Source organism: Schistocerca cancellata, chromosome 6 (genome assembly GCF_023864275.1).
Source record: "Schistocerca cancellata isolate TAMUIC-IGC-003103 chromosome 6, iqSchCanc2.1, whole genome shotgun sequence".
NCBI classification, from domain to species: Eukaryota; Metazoa; Arthropoda; class Insecta; order Orthoptera; family Acrididae; genus Schistocerca; species Schistocerca cancellata.
This window is the reverse complement of record NC_064631.1, coordinates 107,271,423-107,290,237: the sequence shown is the minus strand read 5'-3', so window position 1 is coordinate 107,290,237 and position 18,815 is coordinate 107,271,423. Positions and strand designations below refer to the sequence as shown.

At 44.2% G+C, this 18,815-nt stretch overlaps 1 protein-coding gene across 1 annotated transcript in view; it reads left to right on the top strand.

The window, feature by feature from the left end:
- The window catches only part of LOC126088177 (retinol-binding protein pinta-like), a 153,763-nt gene extending 135,258 nt beyond the window's left edge, over nt 1-18,505 (top strand). Inside the window, exons 5-6 of the mRNA XM_049906301.1 lie at nt 7,313-7,418; nt 18,354-18,505. Coding sequence (XP_049762258.1) covers nt 7,313-7,418; nt 18,354-18,505 — 258 coding nt within the window. The remainder of the gene's footprint in view (nt 1-7,312; nt 7,419-18,353) is intronic.
- The last annotated feature ends 310 nt before the right edge of the window (nt 18,506-18,815 follow it).

Here is an 18,815-nt window from a genome sequence, read left to right as displayed (position 1 = left end):
TCGTCAAGTGGCTGAGGGTGACAATTTCTTGTCAAAGATTGTTACAGGCGATGAAACATGGGTTCATCACTTCGAACCTGAAACAAAACGGCAATCAATGGAGTGGCGCCACACCCACTCCGACATCGACCAGTGGAATGGTACCGTGCAGGCATACAGGCCCTCATTTCAAGGTGGCGTAAGGCCGTACCATTGAATGGAGATTACGTTGAAAAATAGTGTTGTGTAGCTAAAAGATTGGGGAATAACCTGGTGTATTTCAATGCTGAATAAAACAACCCCTGTTTCAGAAAAAAAAGTGTTGCATTACTTATTGAACTGCCCTCGTACATCAGAATTATTATTCTGTTTTTCCCTACACCTTGTTCATAAAAAAAAATTGCTCGCCTTGTACGAGTATAATGTCTTCTGTTATTTTCGCCGGAAGGGTGGCATTTCTGTTGTATTTAAGTTTGTACCAATAAAGATCTTTTTTTCATTCACCCTTTTCCTGGCGAAAAAAATGATAAAAATAATAAAATAAAACAAAAAAAGAAAGGGGTAGCGTCAAAAAAAAGTTCGATTCTCGGTCCGGGACATATATATATAAAAAAGGGGTAGTGTCTTTAAAAAAAAGTTCGAATCCTGGAAAAAAAATAGCATCACTATCCTGAATATAGTTTTTTTTGTTGGGGCGGTGGTTCGCATCCTGAAACAACCAATTTTTTTTCATAACATTCGCGTAAAAAAAAACTTAGGAAAAAAAGGGGGGTAGCGTCTTTGATTCATAATCAAAACGTCTTCGGTCCCGGGTTCGATCCCCGCCACTGCCTAAATTTTGATAAATAATCAGCATTGGCGGCCGAAGACTTCCGGCATAAGAAGTCAGCCTCATTTTGCCAACGGCCTTGTCAAAGAGGGCGGAGGAGCGGATAGAGGTTCAGGGCACTCTCTTGTCCTAGGCGTGGGAAATTGCCCCTAAAGGCGAAAGAATCAGCAATGATCAACGACATGAGGATGCAGAAGGCAATGGAAACCACTGCATTAAAGACACGTAACGTGTATCCACAGGACATGTGGCCTGTATTTGAAGAAGTGTCATGATGATCTCTCCATTGGCAAAAGATTCCGGAATAGTCCCCCATTCGGATCTCCGGGAGGGGACTGCCAAGGGGGAGGTTACCATGAGAAAAAGATTGAATAATCAACGAAAGGATAACGTTCCTACGAGTCGGGGCGTGGAATGTCAGAAGCTTGAACGTGGTAGGGAAACTAGAAAACCTGAAAAGGGAAATGCAAAGGCTCAATCTAGATATAGTAGGGGTCAGTGAAGGGAAGTGGAAGGAAGACAAGGATTTCTGGTCAGATGAGTATCGGGTAATATCAACAGCAGCAGAACATGGTATAACAGGTGTAGGATTCGTTATGAATAGGAAGGTAGGGCAGAGGATGTGTTACTGTGAACAGTTCAGTGACCGGGTTGTTCTAATCAGAATCGACAGCAGACAAACACCGACAACGATAGTTCAGGTATACATGCCGACGTCGCAAGCTGAATATGAACAGATAGAGAAAGTGTATGAGGATATTGAAAGGGTAATGCAGTATGTAAAGGGGGACGAAAATCTAATAGTCATGGGCGACAGGAATGCAGTTGTAGGGGAAGGAGTAGAAGAAAAGGTTACAGGAGAACATGGGCTTGGGACAAGGAATGAAAGAGGAGAAAGACTAACTGAGTTCTGTAACAAGTTTCAGCTAGTAATAGCGAATACCCTGTTCAAGAATCACAAGAGGAGGAGGTATACTTGGAAAAGGCCGGGAGATACGGGAAGATTTCAATTAGATCACATCATGGTCAGACAGAGATTCCGAAATCAGATACTGGATTGTAAGGCGTACCCAGGAGCAGATATAGACTCAGATCACAATATAGTAGTGATGAAGAGTAGGCTGAAGTTCAAGACATTAGTCAGAAAGAATCAATACGCAAAGAAGTGGGATACGGAAGTACTAAGGAATGACGAGATACGTTTGAAGTTCACTAGCGCTATAGATACAGCAATAAGGAATAGCGCAGTAGGCAGTACAGTTGAAGAGGAATGGACATCTCTAAAAAGGGCCATCACAGAAGTTGGGAAGGAAAACATAGGCACAAAGAAGGTAGCTGCGAAGAAACCATGGGTAACAGAAGAAATACTTCAGTTGATTGATGAAAGGAGGAAGTACAAACATGTTCCGGGAAAATCAGGAATACAGAAATACAAGTCGCTGAGGAATGAAATAAATAGGAAGTGCAGGGAAGCTAAGACGAAATGGCTGCAGGAAAAATGTGAAGACATCGAAAAAGATATGATTGTCGGAAGGACAGACTCAGCATAGAGGAAAGTCAAAACAACCTTTGGTGACATTAAAAGCAACGGTGGTAACATTAAAAGTGCAACGGGAATTCCACTGTTAAATGCAGAGGAGAGAGCAGATAGGTGGAAAGAATACATTGAAAGCCTCTATGAAGGTGAAGATTCGTCTGATGTGATAGAAGAAGAAACAGGAGTCGATTTAGAAGAGATAGGGGATCCAGTATTAGAATCGGAATTTAAAAGAGCTTTGGAGGACTTACGGTCAAATAAGGCAGAAGGGATAGATAACATTCCATCAGAATTTCTAAAATCATTGGGGGAAGTGGCAACAAAACGACTATTCACGTTGGTGTGTAGAATATATGAGTCTGGCGATATACCATCTGACTTTCGGAAAAGCATCATCCACACAATTCCGAAGACGGCAAGAGCTGACAATTGCGAGAATTATCGCACAATCAGCTAAACAGCTCATGCATCGAAGCTGCTTACAAGAATAATATACAGAAGAATGGAAAAGAAAATTGAGAATGCGCTAGGTGACGATCAGTTTGGCTTTAGGAAAAGTAAAGGGACGAGAGAGGCAATTCTGACGTTACGGCTAATAATGGAAGCAAGGCTAAAGAGAAATCAAGACAATTTCATAGGATTTGTCGACCTGGAAAAAGCATTCGACAATATAAAATGGTGCAAGCTGTTCGAGATTCTGAAAAAAGTAGGGGTAAGCTATAGGGAGAGACGGGTCATATACAGTATGTACAACAACCAAGAGGGAAAAATAAGAGTGGACGATGAAGAACGAAGTGCTCGTATTAAGAAGGGCGTAAGACAAGGCTGTGGCCTTTCGCCCCTACTCTTCAATCTGTACATCGAGGAAGCAATGATGGAAATAAAAGAAAGGTTCAGGAGTGGAATTAAAATACAAGGTGAAGGGATATCAATGATACGATTCGCTGATGACATTGCTATCCTGAGGGAAACTGAAGAAGAATTAAATGATCTGCTGAACGGAATGGACAGTCTAATGAGTACACAGTATGGTTTGAGAGTAAATCGGAGAAAGACGAAGGTAATGAGAAGTAGTAGAAATGAGAACAGCGAGAAACTTAGCATCAGGAGTGATGGTCACGAAGTCAATGAAGTTTAGGAATTCTGCTACCTAGGCAGTAAAATAACCAATGACGGACGGAGCAAGGAGGACATCAAAAGCAGACTCGCTATGGCAAAAAAGACATTTCTGGCCAAGAGAAGTATACTAATATCAAATACCGGCCTTAATTTGAGGAAGAAATTTCTGAGGATGTACGTCTGGAGTACAGCATTGTATGGTAGTGAAACATGGACTATGGGAAAATCAGAACAGAAGAGAATCGAAGCATTTGAGATGTGGTGCGATGGACGAATGCTGAAAATTAGATGGACTGATAAGGTAAGGAATGACGAGGTTCTATGCAGAATCGGAGAGGAAAGGAATATGTGGAAAACACTGATAAGGAGAAGGGACAGGATGATAGGACATCTGCTAAGACATGAGGGAATGACTTCCATGGTACTAGAGGGAGCTGTAGAGGGCAAAAACTGTAGAGGAAGACAGAGATTGGAATACGTCAAGCAAATAATTGAGGACGTAGGTTGCAAATGCTACTCTGAGGCTACTCTGAGATGAAGAGGTTAGCACAGGAAAGGAATTCATGGCGGGCTGCATCAAACCAGTCAGTAGACTGATGACCAAAAAAAAAGATAAATGCGTTCCAGAAATTTCAGCCGCGCCGGATTAGCCGAGAGGTTGTAAGTAGGCTGTTACGGTTTTTATATCGGTAACGCCACGTAGCGCTCTGTATGAAAATCACTGGCTGTGCTGTGTGCAGTCTGTGGCTGGTTTGCATTGTTGTCTGCCATTGTAGTGTTGGGCAGTTGGCTGTTAACAGCGCATAGCGTTGCGCAGTTGAAGGTGAGCCGCCAGCAGTGGTGGATGTGGGGAAAGAAATGGCAGAGTTTTGAAATTTGTAAGACTGGATGTCATGAACTGCTATATATATTGTGACTATTAAGGTAAATACATTGTTTGTTCTCTATTAAAATCTTTCATTTGCTAACTATGCCTATCAGTAGTTAGTGCCTTCCGTAGTTTGAATCTTTTATTTAGCTGGCAGTAGTGGCGCTCGCTGTATTGCAGAAGTTCGAGTAACGAAGATTTTTGTGAGGTAAGTGATTTGTGAAAGGTACAGGTTAATGTTAGTCAGGGCCATTCTTTTGTAGGGATTATTGAAAGTCAGATTGCGTTGCGCTAAAAATATTCTGTGTCAGTTTAAACACAGTCATGTATAATTTTTCTAAGGGGACGTTTCAAGGTCTGGGGCGCTGCAGTCATGGACTGTGCGGCTGATCCCGGCGGAGGTTCGAGTGAGACAGGGTTACCCCTATAGAAAGAAGTCCATACATGTAATGTCAGACGATCTAAGAGACCAGGGAAATCAATTACCGCTGCCAACCCAGCTATCTGTAAACACCTGGTCTAGAATTTCTCACACAGTCTCAGTCCATTGTAACGGTGCACCACCATTTCGAAAATAAAAAATAAAAAAAAAACTTTGTCTTGGCCAGTGGTGAAAACGCAGACGGTAATTATTAGAACTGACTATTTTTACTGAGTAAAAAAATCGCTGGATAATGCAATCAGCTATTAAACAACACCGCACAATCACTTTCGGGCTATTACAGACAACGTGCCCCAAATGCGGATATTTTGTTTGTTTGCCTTACCACACGTGTGGAATGTTGCTTCCTCAGAAAATCCTAGGATGTTTAGAAAATTTCCTTTCTCCTTTAAATGGTGAAGAACGTCCACAGCGAATTGCATAATCTGCAGCTCTTGCGACGCCCGCCGAAGAGATATCTGCCGTGAACGTTGAAAAGCCATCGGCATCCGTTCTGTGTCGGCTTCCTTGTTCCAGGTAGTCCAGTACAATGCTTCACATCAACGCTCCCCGTCTGCTTAAAATTCCTGTACCACCGGCGTATCCGTGTCCGCGAGGGTGGGTGGGTGCTTACTAAACCGTGTTTGCAAGCTGCTTTGAACCTGCGTGTTCGATTTGGTCTGAATAAACCATTCTACGTACTGAGCCAAACAAAACTTTGGGTGTTTTCCTGTCAGACAAGTCAAACATAATGTGAATATCTTTTATCTTTAATGTGCTATAACACACTGAAGTCGTAGCGTATCTTCTGAGACACCGTGTATTTGCGAATGCATTAAAAGTTGAATGAACTACACTGTTACACAGTACCTTCTCCACTAAAACTCATACTTTTTCTTGTTGAAAACGGAAAATGGATCTCCATATCCACCAAGAGATCCTTCCATGTATATATGTGGAGATACACTACTGGCCATTAAAATTGCTACACCTCGAAGACGACGTGCTACAGACGCGAAATTTAACCGACAGGAAGAAGATGCTGTGGTATGCAAATGATTAGCTTTTCAGCGCCTTCACACAAGGTTGGTGCCGGTGGCGACACCTACAACGTGCTGACATGAGGAAAGTTTCCAACTGATTTCTCATACACAAACAGCAGTTGACCGGCGTTGCCTTGTGAAACGTTGTTATGATGCCTCGTGTAAGGAGGAGAAATGCGTACCATCACGTTTTCGACTTTGATAAAGGATTTTAGCCTATCGCGATTGCGGTTTATCGTATCGCGACATTGCTGCTCGCGTTGGTCGAGATCCAATGACTGTTAGCAGAACATGGAATCGGTGGGTTCAGGAGGCTAATACGGAACGCCGTGCTGGATCCCAACGGCGTCGTATCACTAGCAGTCGAGATGACAGGCATCTTATCCGCATGGCTGGAACGGATCGTGCAGCCACGTCTCGATCCCTGAGACAACAAATGGGGACGTTTGCAAGACAACAACCATCTGTACGAACAGTTCGACGACGTTGGCAGCAGCATGGACTATCAGCTCGGAGACCATGGCTGCGGTTAATCTTGACGCTGCATCACAGACAGGAGCGCCTGCGATGGTGTACTCAACGACGAACCTGGGTGCACGAATAGTGAAACGTCATTTTTTCGGATGAATCCAGGTTCTGTTTACAGCATCTTGATGGTCGCATCCGTGTTTGGCGACATCGCGGTGAACGCACATTGGAAGCGTGTATTCGTCGTCGCCATACTGGCGTATCACCCGGCGTGACGGTATGGGGTGCCATTGGTTACACGTCTCGGTCACCTCTTGCTCGCACTGACGGCACTTTGAACAGTGAACGTTACATTTCAGATGTGTTACGACCCGTGGCTCTACCCTTCATTCGATCCCTGCGAAACCGTACATTTCAGCAGGATAATGCAAGACCGCAAGTTGCAGGTTCTGTACGGGCCATTATGGATACAGAAAATGTTCGACTGCTGCCCTGGCCAGCACATTCTCCAGATCTCTCACCAATTGAAAACGTCTGGTAAATGGTGGCCGAGCAACTGGCTCGTCACAATACCCCAGTCACTACTCTTGATGAACTGTGGTATCGTGTTGAAACTGCATAGGCAGCTGTACCTGTACACGCCATCCAAGCTCTGTTTGGCTCAATGCCCAGGCGTATCAATGCCGTTATTACGGCCAGAGGTGGTTGTCCTGAGTACTGATTTCTCAGGATCTAAGCACCCAAATTGCGTGAAAATGTAATCACATGTCAGTTCTAGTATAATATATTTGTGCAATGAATAGCGGTTTATCATTTGCTTTTTTCCTTGGTGTAGCAATTTTAATGACCAGTAGTGTATTTAAACTGATCTGTAACCTCAAAGAATGATATGCTGCTAGTGTGGAAAACAGTATTTCTTACGATATAGCTGACCACATATATGCTGAGACTGGTAAGATAACTGTTAGATGAAAATAAGGTGATCTGGAATGCCTCTAAACATCGTCAGCTTTCAATCCATTTAATGGTACGCGTTTCCTGGTTTCAGATCCGTCTCCATCTGCCAGGATCGAACACGCTGTTTGACCACGTGCAACGGGAAGACGTGCCGGATGAGCTGGGAGGAACGGCCGGCCCTATTGATACGTTTGCCTGTAAGTATGTAGGATCACATGACGTCCACATCGCCAGAAATGTCCTGTTCTCTTTATGGATGCCAGGGCTCTAAATACAGTAATATATGTAGCTGTTATCAAGTCACCAAGAAAAGTAATGTACTAATTAAAACCAGGAAAATTTACGCTAGGTACACGGGATACGCAAAATAATATGAACACCTGTACTTACTTCGGAATGGTTTATTAATAAGGGGTTGAACCCTCGTTTTCCCGTTATACAGCTGCTATTCTTCTTGGAATACTGGCATATATGTTATACCACTCTTCGATCAGACCTCAAGGGTTCGATAATGTTCAAGTCCGGGGACGTCATTTCTGCACCGATAGTACAACAGCGATCTCAAAATCGCGTGATCTTAAGCATAAATAGCGGCTCAGCAGAAAATCTAAACAATGAAAAATATATACTTAAATATCAGTGGGGCTGAAGACAAATTGTGCCTCTTTGCAAAGTAGAGCACATTGAAAACCATTTGCGGATTTGAATAAGTGACGTCGCTTGGGTCGAGATAGCTGCTTCACCCTACCATCAGATTACCATGACTAGGAACGACATTGTCATCATGTGACAGTACGGTCTTCCAAGAGTCACTCTTAAATTTTCGGTGCACAGTGAAAAATGTTTCATCAATACTGAGTTGATCCCATAAGAGTGGGTGCACATGCGGGTCTGGGTACATGAAACACAGTTAACATTACGTTGAGTCTCATTGTATCAAGTGACTATTTGCAGTTACAGGTAGTTGAAGCTACATCAGATACAGTTATGATCCTCACTTAATTGAGTTGCAGTTCAATGTTGTTGATTTCTAAAGGACTGCCATTGTTTCTCTAAATCATTAAAGAGATGATCACTCTCAGTAAGCCATAGCCAATTTTCTGCATCATCACTGTAAATTCGGGTTTGTTATCCTCTTCACTACTGCCCTTGATATCTATGTAACGCTGTACTCCAACCTTACTTCAGTAATGTGGCATGAATTTTCTGTATTGTGTGTGTATTGACAGGGGACCTAGAAACGATGGAGAGGCTTCGTGTCGCCGTAGCCCTCAGTGGCTCACAACGCCACAACAGGCCACAGCAGTACACCCACCCCACCGCTGCCCTACACTGAACCCAGGAGTATTGTGCAGTTCAGGCCCCAGTGGACCCTCCTCCCCCCTCCCCCCCAGAAACGTCTCATACCAGATGAGTGTAGCATCAAATGTTTGCGCGATAGAGAAATTATGGTGTATGCGTACATGGAGACAGTGTTTGTGCAGCAATCGCCGACGTAGTGTAAATGAGGCGGAGTAAGGGGAACGAGCCCACATTCGTCGAGACAGATGGAAAACCTGAAAAACCATCCACAGGGTGGCCGGCGCACCGCACCTCGACACGGATCTGGCAGGAGGCACGCCTGCCGGCGGGGTGGCCGAGCGGTTCTAGGCGCTAAACTCTGCAACTGCGCCACCGCTACGGTCGCAGGTTCGAATCCTGTCTCGAGCATGGATGTGTGTGATGTCCTTAGGTTAGTTAGGTTTAAGTAGTCCTAAGTTCTAGGGGAATGATGACCTCAGAAGTTAAGTCCCATAGTGCTCGGAGCCATTTGAACCATTTTGAATCGGCACGCCTTCCCGCTCGGGAAGCAGCGCGTTAGACCGCACGGCTAGCCGGGCGGGCAATAAAATATGACTCAATGGATATTAAAAATATGGTTTCAGTCGTATGCAACGCAGCGCAAAGAAAGCTTCGCATCAAAGAAAAACTGCTTCCTTTAGAAATGTTCTTTTTTTGATTAACATAAATGAAAAAATGCGTTTACTAAAAAGCGTTTGGGGAATTTAGAATGATTTTGGCCACTTAGAATGAATTCAGTTAATCCAAAATACACGTTCTTGAAAAAGTAATTAGAATTGGTGTAACTGGGGCCATATTTGGGTGGGACAAACTAAGGTACTGAAAGAAACAAGTCTTGCAAAATCTTACTTTAGTTGACGTTCCCCTCCTCCGAATCAACCAACCAAGCCATTAGTTGGCGTTACAGAAAGACATCTTCATGTTCTTAGGTACAAAGGATTCGACTGCAGAGATGGTTCTCATTATTAAAGGAAACATGTATTAGAGGTGATTTGATGATAGTTAGAACTGAAAATAAGCAGTGCTGGTCGAAACAATATGAAGTTGCAGACATAAACGTTCACGTCAAAATAAATAAACAACCCCAAAATACAACGAAAAGGAAAAAGGACAATTAAAATCCACCCATTTTCTTGCCTCCAATGACCCAAAATGAATATATATTTTATTGAGCCTCATCTTGCGGTACTCGGGGATTTTCATCAACTTCCGGACTCTACTCTTAACACTACAATGAAAGCATGCAGAATAAACTGCTACACAGCGCAGCACAGCGGAGACAGGCAGGCAAGCAAGAGTCCTTCAGTCTTCTTGTGTTGGGCACAGCTTATACAGGGTGACAATTATTGAACTACACGAAACAGAACCGTCATAATTTCTGATCTGTTTGTGCTAGGACGTTCAAACTGCACGGTTGGCTACGGGGCATGATGGAAATTAGTACGGTTAGGTTTAGCGACGAAGCCCACTTTCATTTGGATGGGTTCGTCAATGAGCAAAATTGGCGCGTTCGGGGGACTGAGATTTCGCATTTCGCGATCGAGAAGTCTCTTCACCCTCAACAGGTGACTGTGGTGTGCAATGTCCAGTCACGGAATAATCGGTGCGGTATTCCTTGACGGCACAGTGACTACTGAATGGTACGTGAAGGTTCTGGAAGATGATTTCATTCCCATTATCCAAAGTGATCCTGATGTTGTTCATGCAAGACGTAACTCGACCCCATCGAAAGGGGAGAGTGCTGTCCTGGAGGAGCACCTGGGGACCGCATTCTGGCTCTGGGGTACCTAGAAGCCACTGGCATGGGCCTCGATTGGCCGCCATATTCTCCAGATCTGAACAAGTGCGGCTCCTTTTTGTGGGTCTGTATTGAAGGCAAGGTGTACAGCAATAACCCCAAAACCATTGCTGAGCTGGAAACAGCCATTCAGGAGGTCATCGGCAGCATCGATGTTCCGACACTTCAGGGGGCCATGCAGAATTTCGCTATTCGTCTGCGCCACATCATCGGCAATGACTGCAGGCATGTCGAACATTTCATAACCTAATTCCGAGTATGTATAGTGGCTTGTGAATGTTGAATAAAGTGAATGCACGCCGTAGTTTGTAACTAATTTACGTTTTTTCATATAGTTCAATAATTGTCACCTCGTATGTGAGTAAAGCTGTTGTGGCAGAGCACTTGAAGGAAAATTTGGAAAATATTTCGAGTAGATTTCCCGACCATGTATTAGTTCTGAGTGGAGATTTTAATTTACCAGATATAGACTGGGAGACTCAAGCCTATATAACGGGTGGCAAGGACAAAGAATCCAGTGAAATTTTTGTAAGTGCATTATCTTAAAACTACATTGAGCAGTTAAACAGAGAACCGACTCGTGGCGGTAACATATTAGACCTACTGGTGACAAACAGACCCGAACTATTTGAAACAGTTAACGCAGAACAGGGAATCAGCGATCATAAAGCGGTTACTGCATCGATGATTTCAACCGTAACTAGAAATATTAAAAAAGGTAGGAAGATTTTTCTGTTTAGCAAAAGTGACAAAAAGAGTACTTGACGGCTCAACACAAAAGTTTTGTCTCAAGTACAGATAGTGTTGAGGATCAGTGGACAAAGTTCAAAACCATCGTACAATATGCATTAGATGAGTATGTGCCAAGCAAGATCGTAAGAGATGGAAAAGAGCCACCGTGGTACAACAACCGAGTTAGTACTATACTGCTGCGGAAGCAAAGGGAACTTCACAGCAAACATAAACATAGCCAAAGCCTTGCAGACAAACAAAAATTACGCGAAGTAAAATGTAGTGTAATGAGGGCTATGCGAGAGGCGTTCAACGAATTCGAAAGTAAAGTTCTATGTACTGACTTGGCAGAAAATCCTAAGAAATTTTGGTCTTATATCAAAGTGGTACGTGAATCAAAACAAAATGTCCAGACACTCTGTGACCAAAATGGTACTGAAACAGGGGATGATAGAATAAAGGCGGAAATACTAAACGTCTTTTTCCAAACCTGTTTCACAGAGGTAGACTGCACTATAGTTCCTTCTCTAGATTGTCGCACAGGTGACAAAATGGTAGATATCGAAACAGATGACAGAGGGATAATTAAAATCGCTCAAAAGAGGAAAGGCCGCTGGACCTGATGGGATACCAGTTCGATTTTACACACAGTACGCAAATGAACTTGCCCCCCTTCTTGCAGCGGTGTACCGTAGGTCTCTAGAAGAGCGTAGCGTTCCAAAAGATTGGAAAAGAGCACAGGTCATCCCCGTTGTTAAGAAGGGACGTCGAACAGATGTCCAGAACTAGTGACCTATATCTCTAACGTCGATCAGTTGTAGAATTTGGGAACACTTATTATTTTCGAGTTTAATGACTTTTCTGGAGACTAGAAATCTACTCTATAGGAATCAGCATGGGTTTCGAAAAAGAAGATCGTGTGAAACCCAGCTCACGCTATTCTTCCACGAGACTCATAGGGCCATAGACACGGGATCCCAGGTAGATGCCGTGTTTCTTGATTTCCGCAAGGCGTTTGATACAGTTCCCCACAGTCGGTTAATGAACAAAGTAAGAGCATATGGACTATGAGACCAATTGTGTGATTGGACTGAAGAGATCCTAGATAGCAGAACGCAGCATGTCACTCTCAATGGAGAGAAGTCTTCCGAAGTAAGAGTGATTTCAGGTGTGCCGCAGGGGAGTGTCGTAGGACCGTTGCTATTCACAATATATATAAATGACCTTGTGGATAACATCGGAAGTTCACTGGGGCTTTTTGCGGATGATGCTGTAGTATGTAGTATGGAAAATTGTACTGAAATGCAGGAGGATCTGCAACGAATTGACGCATGGTGGAAGGAATGGCAATTGAATCTCAATGTAGAGAAGTGTAATGTGCTGCGAGTACATAGAAAGAAAGATCCTTTATCATTTAGCTACAATATAGCAAGTCAGCAACTGGACGCAGTTAATTCCATAAATTATCTGGGAGTAGGCATTAGGAGTGATCTAAAATGGAATGACCATATAAAATTAATCGTCGGTAAAGCAGATGCCAGACTGAGATTCATTGGAAGAATCCTAAGGAAATGCAGTCCGAAAACAAAGGAAGTAGGTTACAGTACACTCGTTCGCCCACTGCTTGAATACTGCTCACTGGTGTGGGATCCGTACCAGATAGGGTTGATAGGAGAGATAGAGAAGATCCAACGGAGAGCAGCGCGCTTCGTTACAGGATCATTTAGCAGTTGCGAAAACGTTACGGAGATGACAAATAAAGTCCAGTGGAAGGCTCTGCAAGAGAGACACTCAGTAGCTCGGTAGGGGCCTTTGTTGAAGTTTCGAGAACATACCTTCACCGAGGAGTCAAGCAGTATATTGCTCCCTCCTACGTATATCTCTCGAAGAGACCATGAGGATAAAATCAGAAAAATTAGGGCCCACACAGAGACATACCGACAATCTTTCTTTCCACGAACAATACGAGACTGGAATAGAAGGGAGAACCAACAGAGGTACAGTACCCTCCGCCACATACCGTCAGGTGGCTTGCGAAGTATGGATGGGGATGTGAGACCTATGCCTACTTCGGTGGCCTTGGAATCACATGGAACCCCTGATGTCGCTGCGTCTTCCGGCAGTGAGCATCTTACCGGTCAGCCATCACTCCAGGGTGAATGGCGGACAGTGGTGGGCTCTCGCGTGCCTGGCCGAAAGGCGAAGGTGGGATCTGGCCGCGTGGCAGCTGCCTTACCCCTTTCCAACAGGTACGGGGTGCTTCCTAGTGGTGATGACATCGTTTCCGAGCCACCACAGGATGCCTCGCCTGTTGGGCCAGTGGCCGATTCTCCGGCAAGGTCCCGACAGTCACAGAGGGCGGGCCTATTAGTTATAGGGAGCTCCAACGTTAGGCGGGTTATGGAGCCCCTCAGGAAAATAGCGGGTAGGTCGGGGAAGAATGCCAGTGTGCACTCGGTGTGCTTGCCGGGGGGTCTCGTCCGTAATGTGGAGGAGGCCCTTCCGGCAGCTATTGAACGCACTGGGTGTGACCGGCTGCAGATAGTAGCACATGTCGGAACGAATGACGCCTGCCGCTTGGGTTCTGAGGCCATCCTTGGTTCCTTCCGGCGGCTGGCTGATTTGGTGAAGACAACCAGCATCGCACGCGGAGTGCAAGCTGAGCTTAATATCTGCAGCATAGTGCCCAGAGTCGATCGCGGTCCTCTGGTTTGGAGCCGTGTGGAGGGTCTAAACCAGAGGCTCAGACGACTCTGCGACTATAATGGTTGCAAATTCATCGACCTCCGTTATTGGGTGGAGAACTGTAGGGCCCCCCTAGACAGGTCAGGCGTGCACTACACACCGGAAGCAGCTACTAGGGTAGCAGAGTACGTGTGGCGTGCACACGGGGGTTTTTTAGGTTAGAGGGACCGCCCCTTGGGCGAAACGATAAAATACCTGACGGCTTACCAGAGAGGACATTATCATCGTTGATAAAGAACGTCCGTCCTCAGAGACCAAAAACAGGAAAAGTTAACGTAATATTGGTAAACTGCAGGAGTATCCAGGGCAAGGTTCCTGAATTAGTATCTCTTATTGAAGGAAATAGTGCGCATATAGTATTAGGAACGGAAAGTTGGTTAAAACCGGAAGTGAACAGTAACGAAATCCTAGACACAGAATGGAATATATACCGCAAGGATAGGATAAACGCCAATGGTGGAGGAGTATTTATAGCAGTAAAGAATTCAATAATATCCAGTGAAGTTAATAGCGAATGCGAATGTGAAATAATCTGGGTTAAGCTAAGTATCAAAGGTGGGTCAGATATGATAGTCGGATGCTTCTATAGACCACCTGCATCAGCAACCGTAGTAGTTGAGCGCCTCAGAGAGAACCTGCAGAACGTCGTGAAGAAGTTTCGTGATCATACTATTGTAATAGGGGGAGACTTCAATCTACCAGGTATAGAATGGGATAGTCACACAATCAGAACTGGAGCCAGGGACAGAGACTCTTGTGACATTATCCTGACTGCCTTGTCCGAGAATTACTTCGAGCAGATAGTTAGAGAACCAACTCGTGAAGCTAACGTTTTAGACCTCATAGCAACAAATAGACCGGAACTTTTCGACTCCGTGAATGTAGAAGAGGGTATCAGTGATCATAAGTCAGTGGTTGCATCAATGACTACAAGTGTAATAAGAAATGCCAAGAAAGGAAGGAAAATATATTTGCTTAACAAGAGTGATAGGGCACAAATCGCAGAATATCTGAGTGACCACCATCAAACGTTCATTTCTGAGGAAGAGGATGTGGAACAAAAATGGAAAAAATTCAGAAACATCGTCCAGTACGCCTTAGATAAGTTCGTACCGACTAAGGTCCAAAGCGAGGGGAAAGATCCACCGTGGTATAACAATCATGTACGAAAGGTACTACGGAAACAAAGAAAGCTTCATCATAGGTTTAAGAGTAGTCGAATCATAGCTGATAAGGAAAAGCTGAACGAAGCGAAAAAGAGCGTAAAGAGAGCAATGAGAGAAGCATTCAACGAATTCGAACATAAAACATTGGCAAACAATCCAAACAAGAACCCTAAAAAGTTTTGGTCATATGTAAAATCGGTAAGCGGATCTAAATCCCCTATTCAGTCACTCGTTGACCACGATGGCACCGAAACAGAGGACGACCGAAGAAAGGCAGAAATACTGAATTCAGTGTTCCGAAACTGTTTCACTGCGGAAAATCGTAACACGGTCCCTGACTTCAGCCGTCGCACGGACGCCAAAATGGAAAATATTGAAATAAACGATATCGGAATTGAAAAACAACTGCTATCACTTAGTAGCGGAAAAGCATCCGGACCAGACGAGATACCCTTAAGATTCTACAGTGATTATGCTAAAGAACTTGCCCCCTTTCTATCAGCAATTTATCGTAGATCGCTGGAAGAACGTAAAGTACCTAGCGACTGGAAGAAAGCGCAGGTCGTTCCCATTTTCAAGAAGGGTCATAAATCAGATGCGAATAATTATAGGCCTATTTCGCTTACGTCAATCTGTTGTAGAATAATGGAACATGTTTTGTGTTCTCGTATTATGACGTTCTTAGATAATACAAATCTCCTTCATCATAACCAACATGGATTCCGCAAACAGAGATCATGTGAAACTCAGCTCGCCCTATTTGCCCAAGAAATTCACAGTGCCGTAGACACTGGCGAGCAGATTGATGCTGTATTCCTGGACTTCAGGAAGGCATTTGATACGGTTCCGCACTTACGTTTAATGAAAAAAATACGAGCTTACGGAATATCGGACCAGGTTTGTGATTGGATTCAGGATTTCCTAGAAGAAAGAACTCAACATGTCATTCTTAACGGTTCAAAATCTGCAGATGTAGAGGTAATTTCGGGAGTACCGCAAGGAAGCGTGATAGGACCTTTATTGTTTACAATATACATAAATGACTTAGTTGACAACATCGGTAGCTCCGTGAGGCTATTTGCAGATGACACGGTTGTCTACAAGAAAGTAGCAACGTCAGAAGACTCGTACGTACTCCAGGAAGACCTGCAGAGGATTAATGCATGGTGCGACAGCTGGCAGCTTTCCCTAAACGTAGATAAATGTAATATAATGCGCATACATAGGGGCAGAAATCCATTCCAGTACGATTATGCCATAGGTGGTAAATCATTGGAAGCGGTAACGACCGTAAAATACTTAGGAGTTACTATCCGGAGCGATCTGAAGTGGAATGATCACATAAAACAAATAGTGGGAAAAGCAGGCGCCAGGTTGAGATTCATAGGAAGAATTCTAAGAAAATGTGACTCATCGACGAAAGAAGTAGCTTACAAAACGCTTGTTCGTCCGATTCTTGAGTATTGCTCATCAGTATGGGACCCTTACCAGGTTGGATTAATAGAAGAGATAGACATGATCCAGCGAAAAGCAGCGCGATTCGTCATGGGGACATTTAGTCAGCGCGAGAGCGTTACGGAGATGCTGAACAAGCTCCAGTGGCGGACACTTCAAGAAAGGCGTTACGCAATACGGAGAGGTTTATTATCGAAATTACGAGAGAGCACATTCCGGGAAGAGATGGGCAACATATTACTACCGCCCACATATATCTCGCGTAATGATCACAACGAAAAGATCCGAGAAATTAGAGCAAATACGGAGACTTACAAGCAGTCGTTCTTCCCACGCACAATTCGTGAATGGAACAGGGAAGGGGGGATCAGATAGTGGTACAATAAGTACCCTCCGCCACACACCGTAAGGTGGCTCGCGGAGTATAGATGTAGATGTAGATGTAGATGTAGATGTAAAGCAGCCTGCCCGTTCTGCTAGTAATGGGCGTCCGCTTGCCTGCCTGGCTAACATGTATACTTGGGCTGGTTAAAAGCGGAATGTGTGCACCTCTGGCTGGTGGTCCGTCAGCTGCTGCTGAGCTGTCCCACTGCCACATGCCTTGCTCCGTTGTTACTGTCAGTCTTCCACCCTCTGACAAAGACGGCTTCTGCGACGTCAGTTCCACCTCTCTGCACTAATGAGAAGCGTTCGGATCGGTGGCTTTTCGCACTGTTCTTTTATGCATACCTTCAGTTCTTACAAAAGATTAGTATTAGGGAACGCAGGATTTTTCGGCGAATTTGATTAACGAAGTCTTCTCGATTTATCAGGCGGGCCGTGGCGTCATGTTATGGCAACGTTTCGAACGGGTTTTCTACTATCATCTTCAGGCAAAGTGTCGAGTTCATGTCCAATTCGTTCCTTTATGGCCTCTGGACCGCAGACTCCTCCGCCGAGAGTCAAACAGGTGGGACAATCGTGTGCACTGGGAAGAGACGTCGCAACTGGTGGTAAGGCTTCTCCTCACTCCCCCCCCCCCGTCCCCCCCCCCAATCGCGCAGTGTGGCGGGGGGTCTGGAAATCGAGTCCTGGTGCCACTCGTCTATTCCGCTCGCTGCCTCCGCAGCTTTCACATCATAGGGCTCCTGACGCATATTTGCTAACGTCACGTACCACGCGGAGTTCATTCGAAAACCGCTGTCCTGGTTGACAAAGTCGGCCTTGCGTACGAAAGGAACGCCAGTCAAACGACCGACAACAAAGGCACTAAGCGGCAGCTAAAAACCCGAGAAGGTTTCATCAGAATATTAGTATCTTAGTTCCTTACATAAATAAACTGTTATAGTGTTAGCTATTTGTATTCAACAACACTTTAATTGTTTAACACAAAATTGGGCGTTTTGGATTTTGAACTTGCCTCTTAGTGTTTCCACCATTGGTAGCTTTTTTTTTTTTTTTTTTCTTGGTCTGAGTGAAGCTTGCCTCTCTACGTCTAAGTGTTGTGCGTGAAAAACACGAATACATCCATGTTTGTAACCATGAGGGATGTTGCGCAATATTAAGTAAAGAAAACCTTTGAAAAATTTTGATATCCTTTCATAGCGAAGCGTTACCCATAATTATGCAACCCTTCGTACATTCTGTTCAGGAAATATACTTTCATTTTACGATTAATAACGATCAGCTTCTTGACACTGGAGCCTCTGGGCGGTGAATGGTCTACAAACTTCAGATCTCAGTTCTCGTTTTTCTTTTTATTGTAGAAGAAAAAGGAGCGATAAGTCTATCTTTCATAGCATGTAGATCTGTTTAGAGTAAGACACCGAGCAACTATTTTCTTAAAACTGCATTCTTATATATTAAATAAACTTTACATTTAAGTCTGAAAATTTGAAGTTCTCTTATACTTTCAGATGAGTTTATCAGGAGAGCAGAGAAGCTGCGAGACTGGTTCCTGGAGCAGGACAAGTACACCTCGGATGAGAGCAAGAGACCGGCAGACAACCACTATGCTGACAGCATCTTCGGCGTTGCGGGCTCGTTTCGAAAACTTACTGTAGACTGACGCCACGTGGATTTACTAGTGGCTGCACATTATGTTACACTGAATGGAGTATGAAACTGTTAGGTTTCCAATTTGAGTATTTGCAATGATAAGACGTCTTCAATTATATAAAACAGTACCCCAAATTTTATATACGGTGCACTCACATTTATGCGCTTTTGCAATAACTGCAAAAGTTATTGTCACGTTGCTTCCTCTTGGATTCCCACTTTTTTATAATGACTAAGACTTTAATGAGAGAAATATAACGCTAGTATCCAAGGGAATCTGTTAGCTGATTTTCACAAACATTTGGCTGTATGAGCATCAG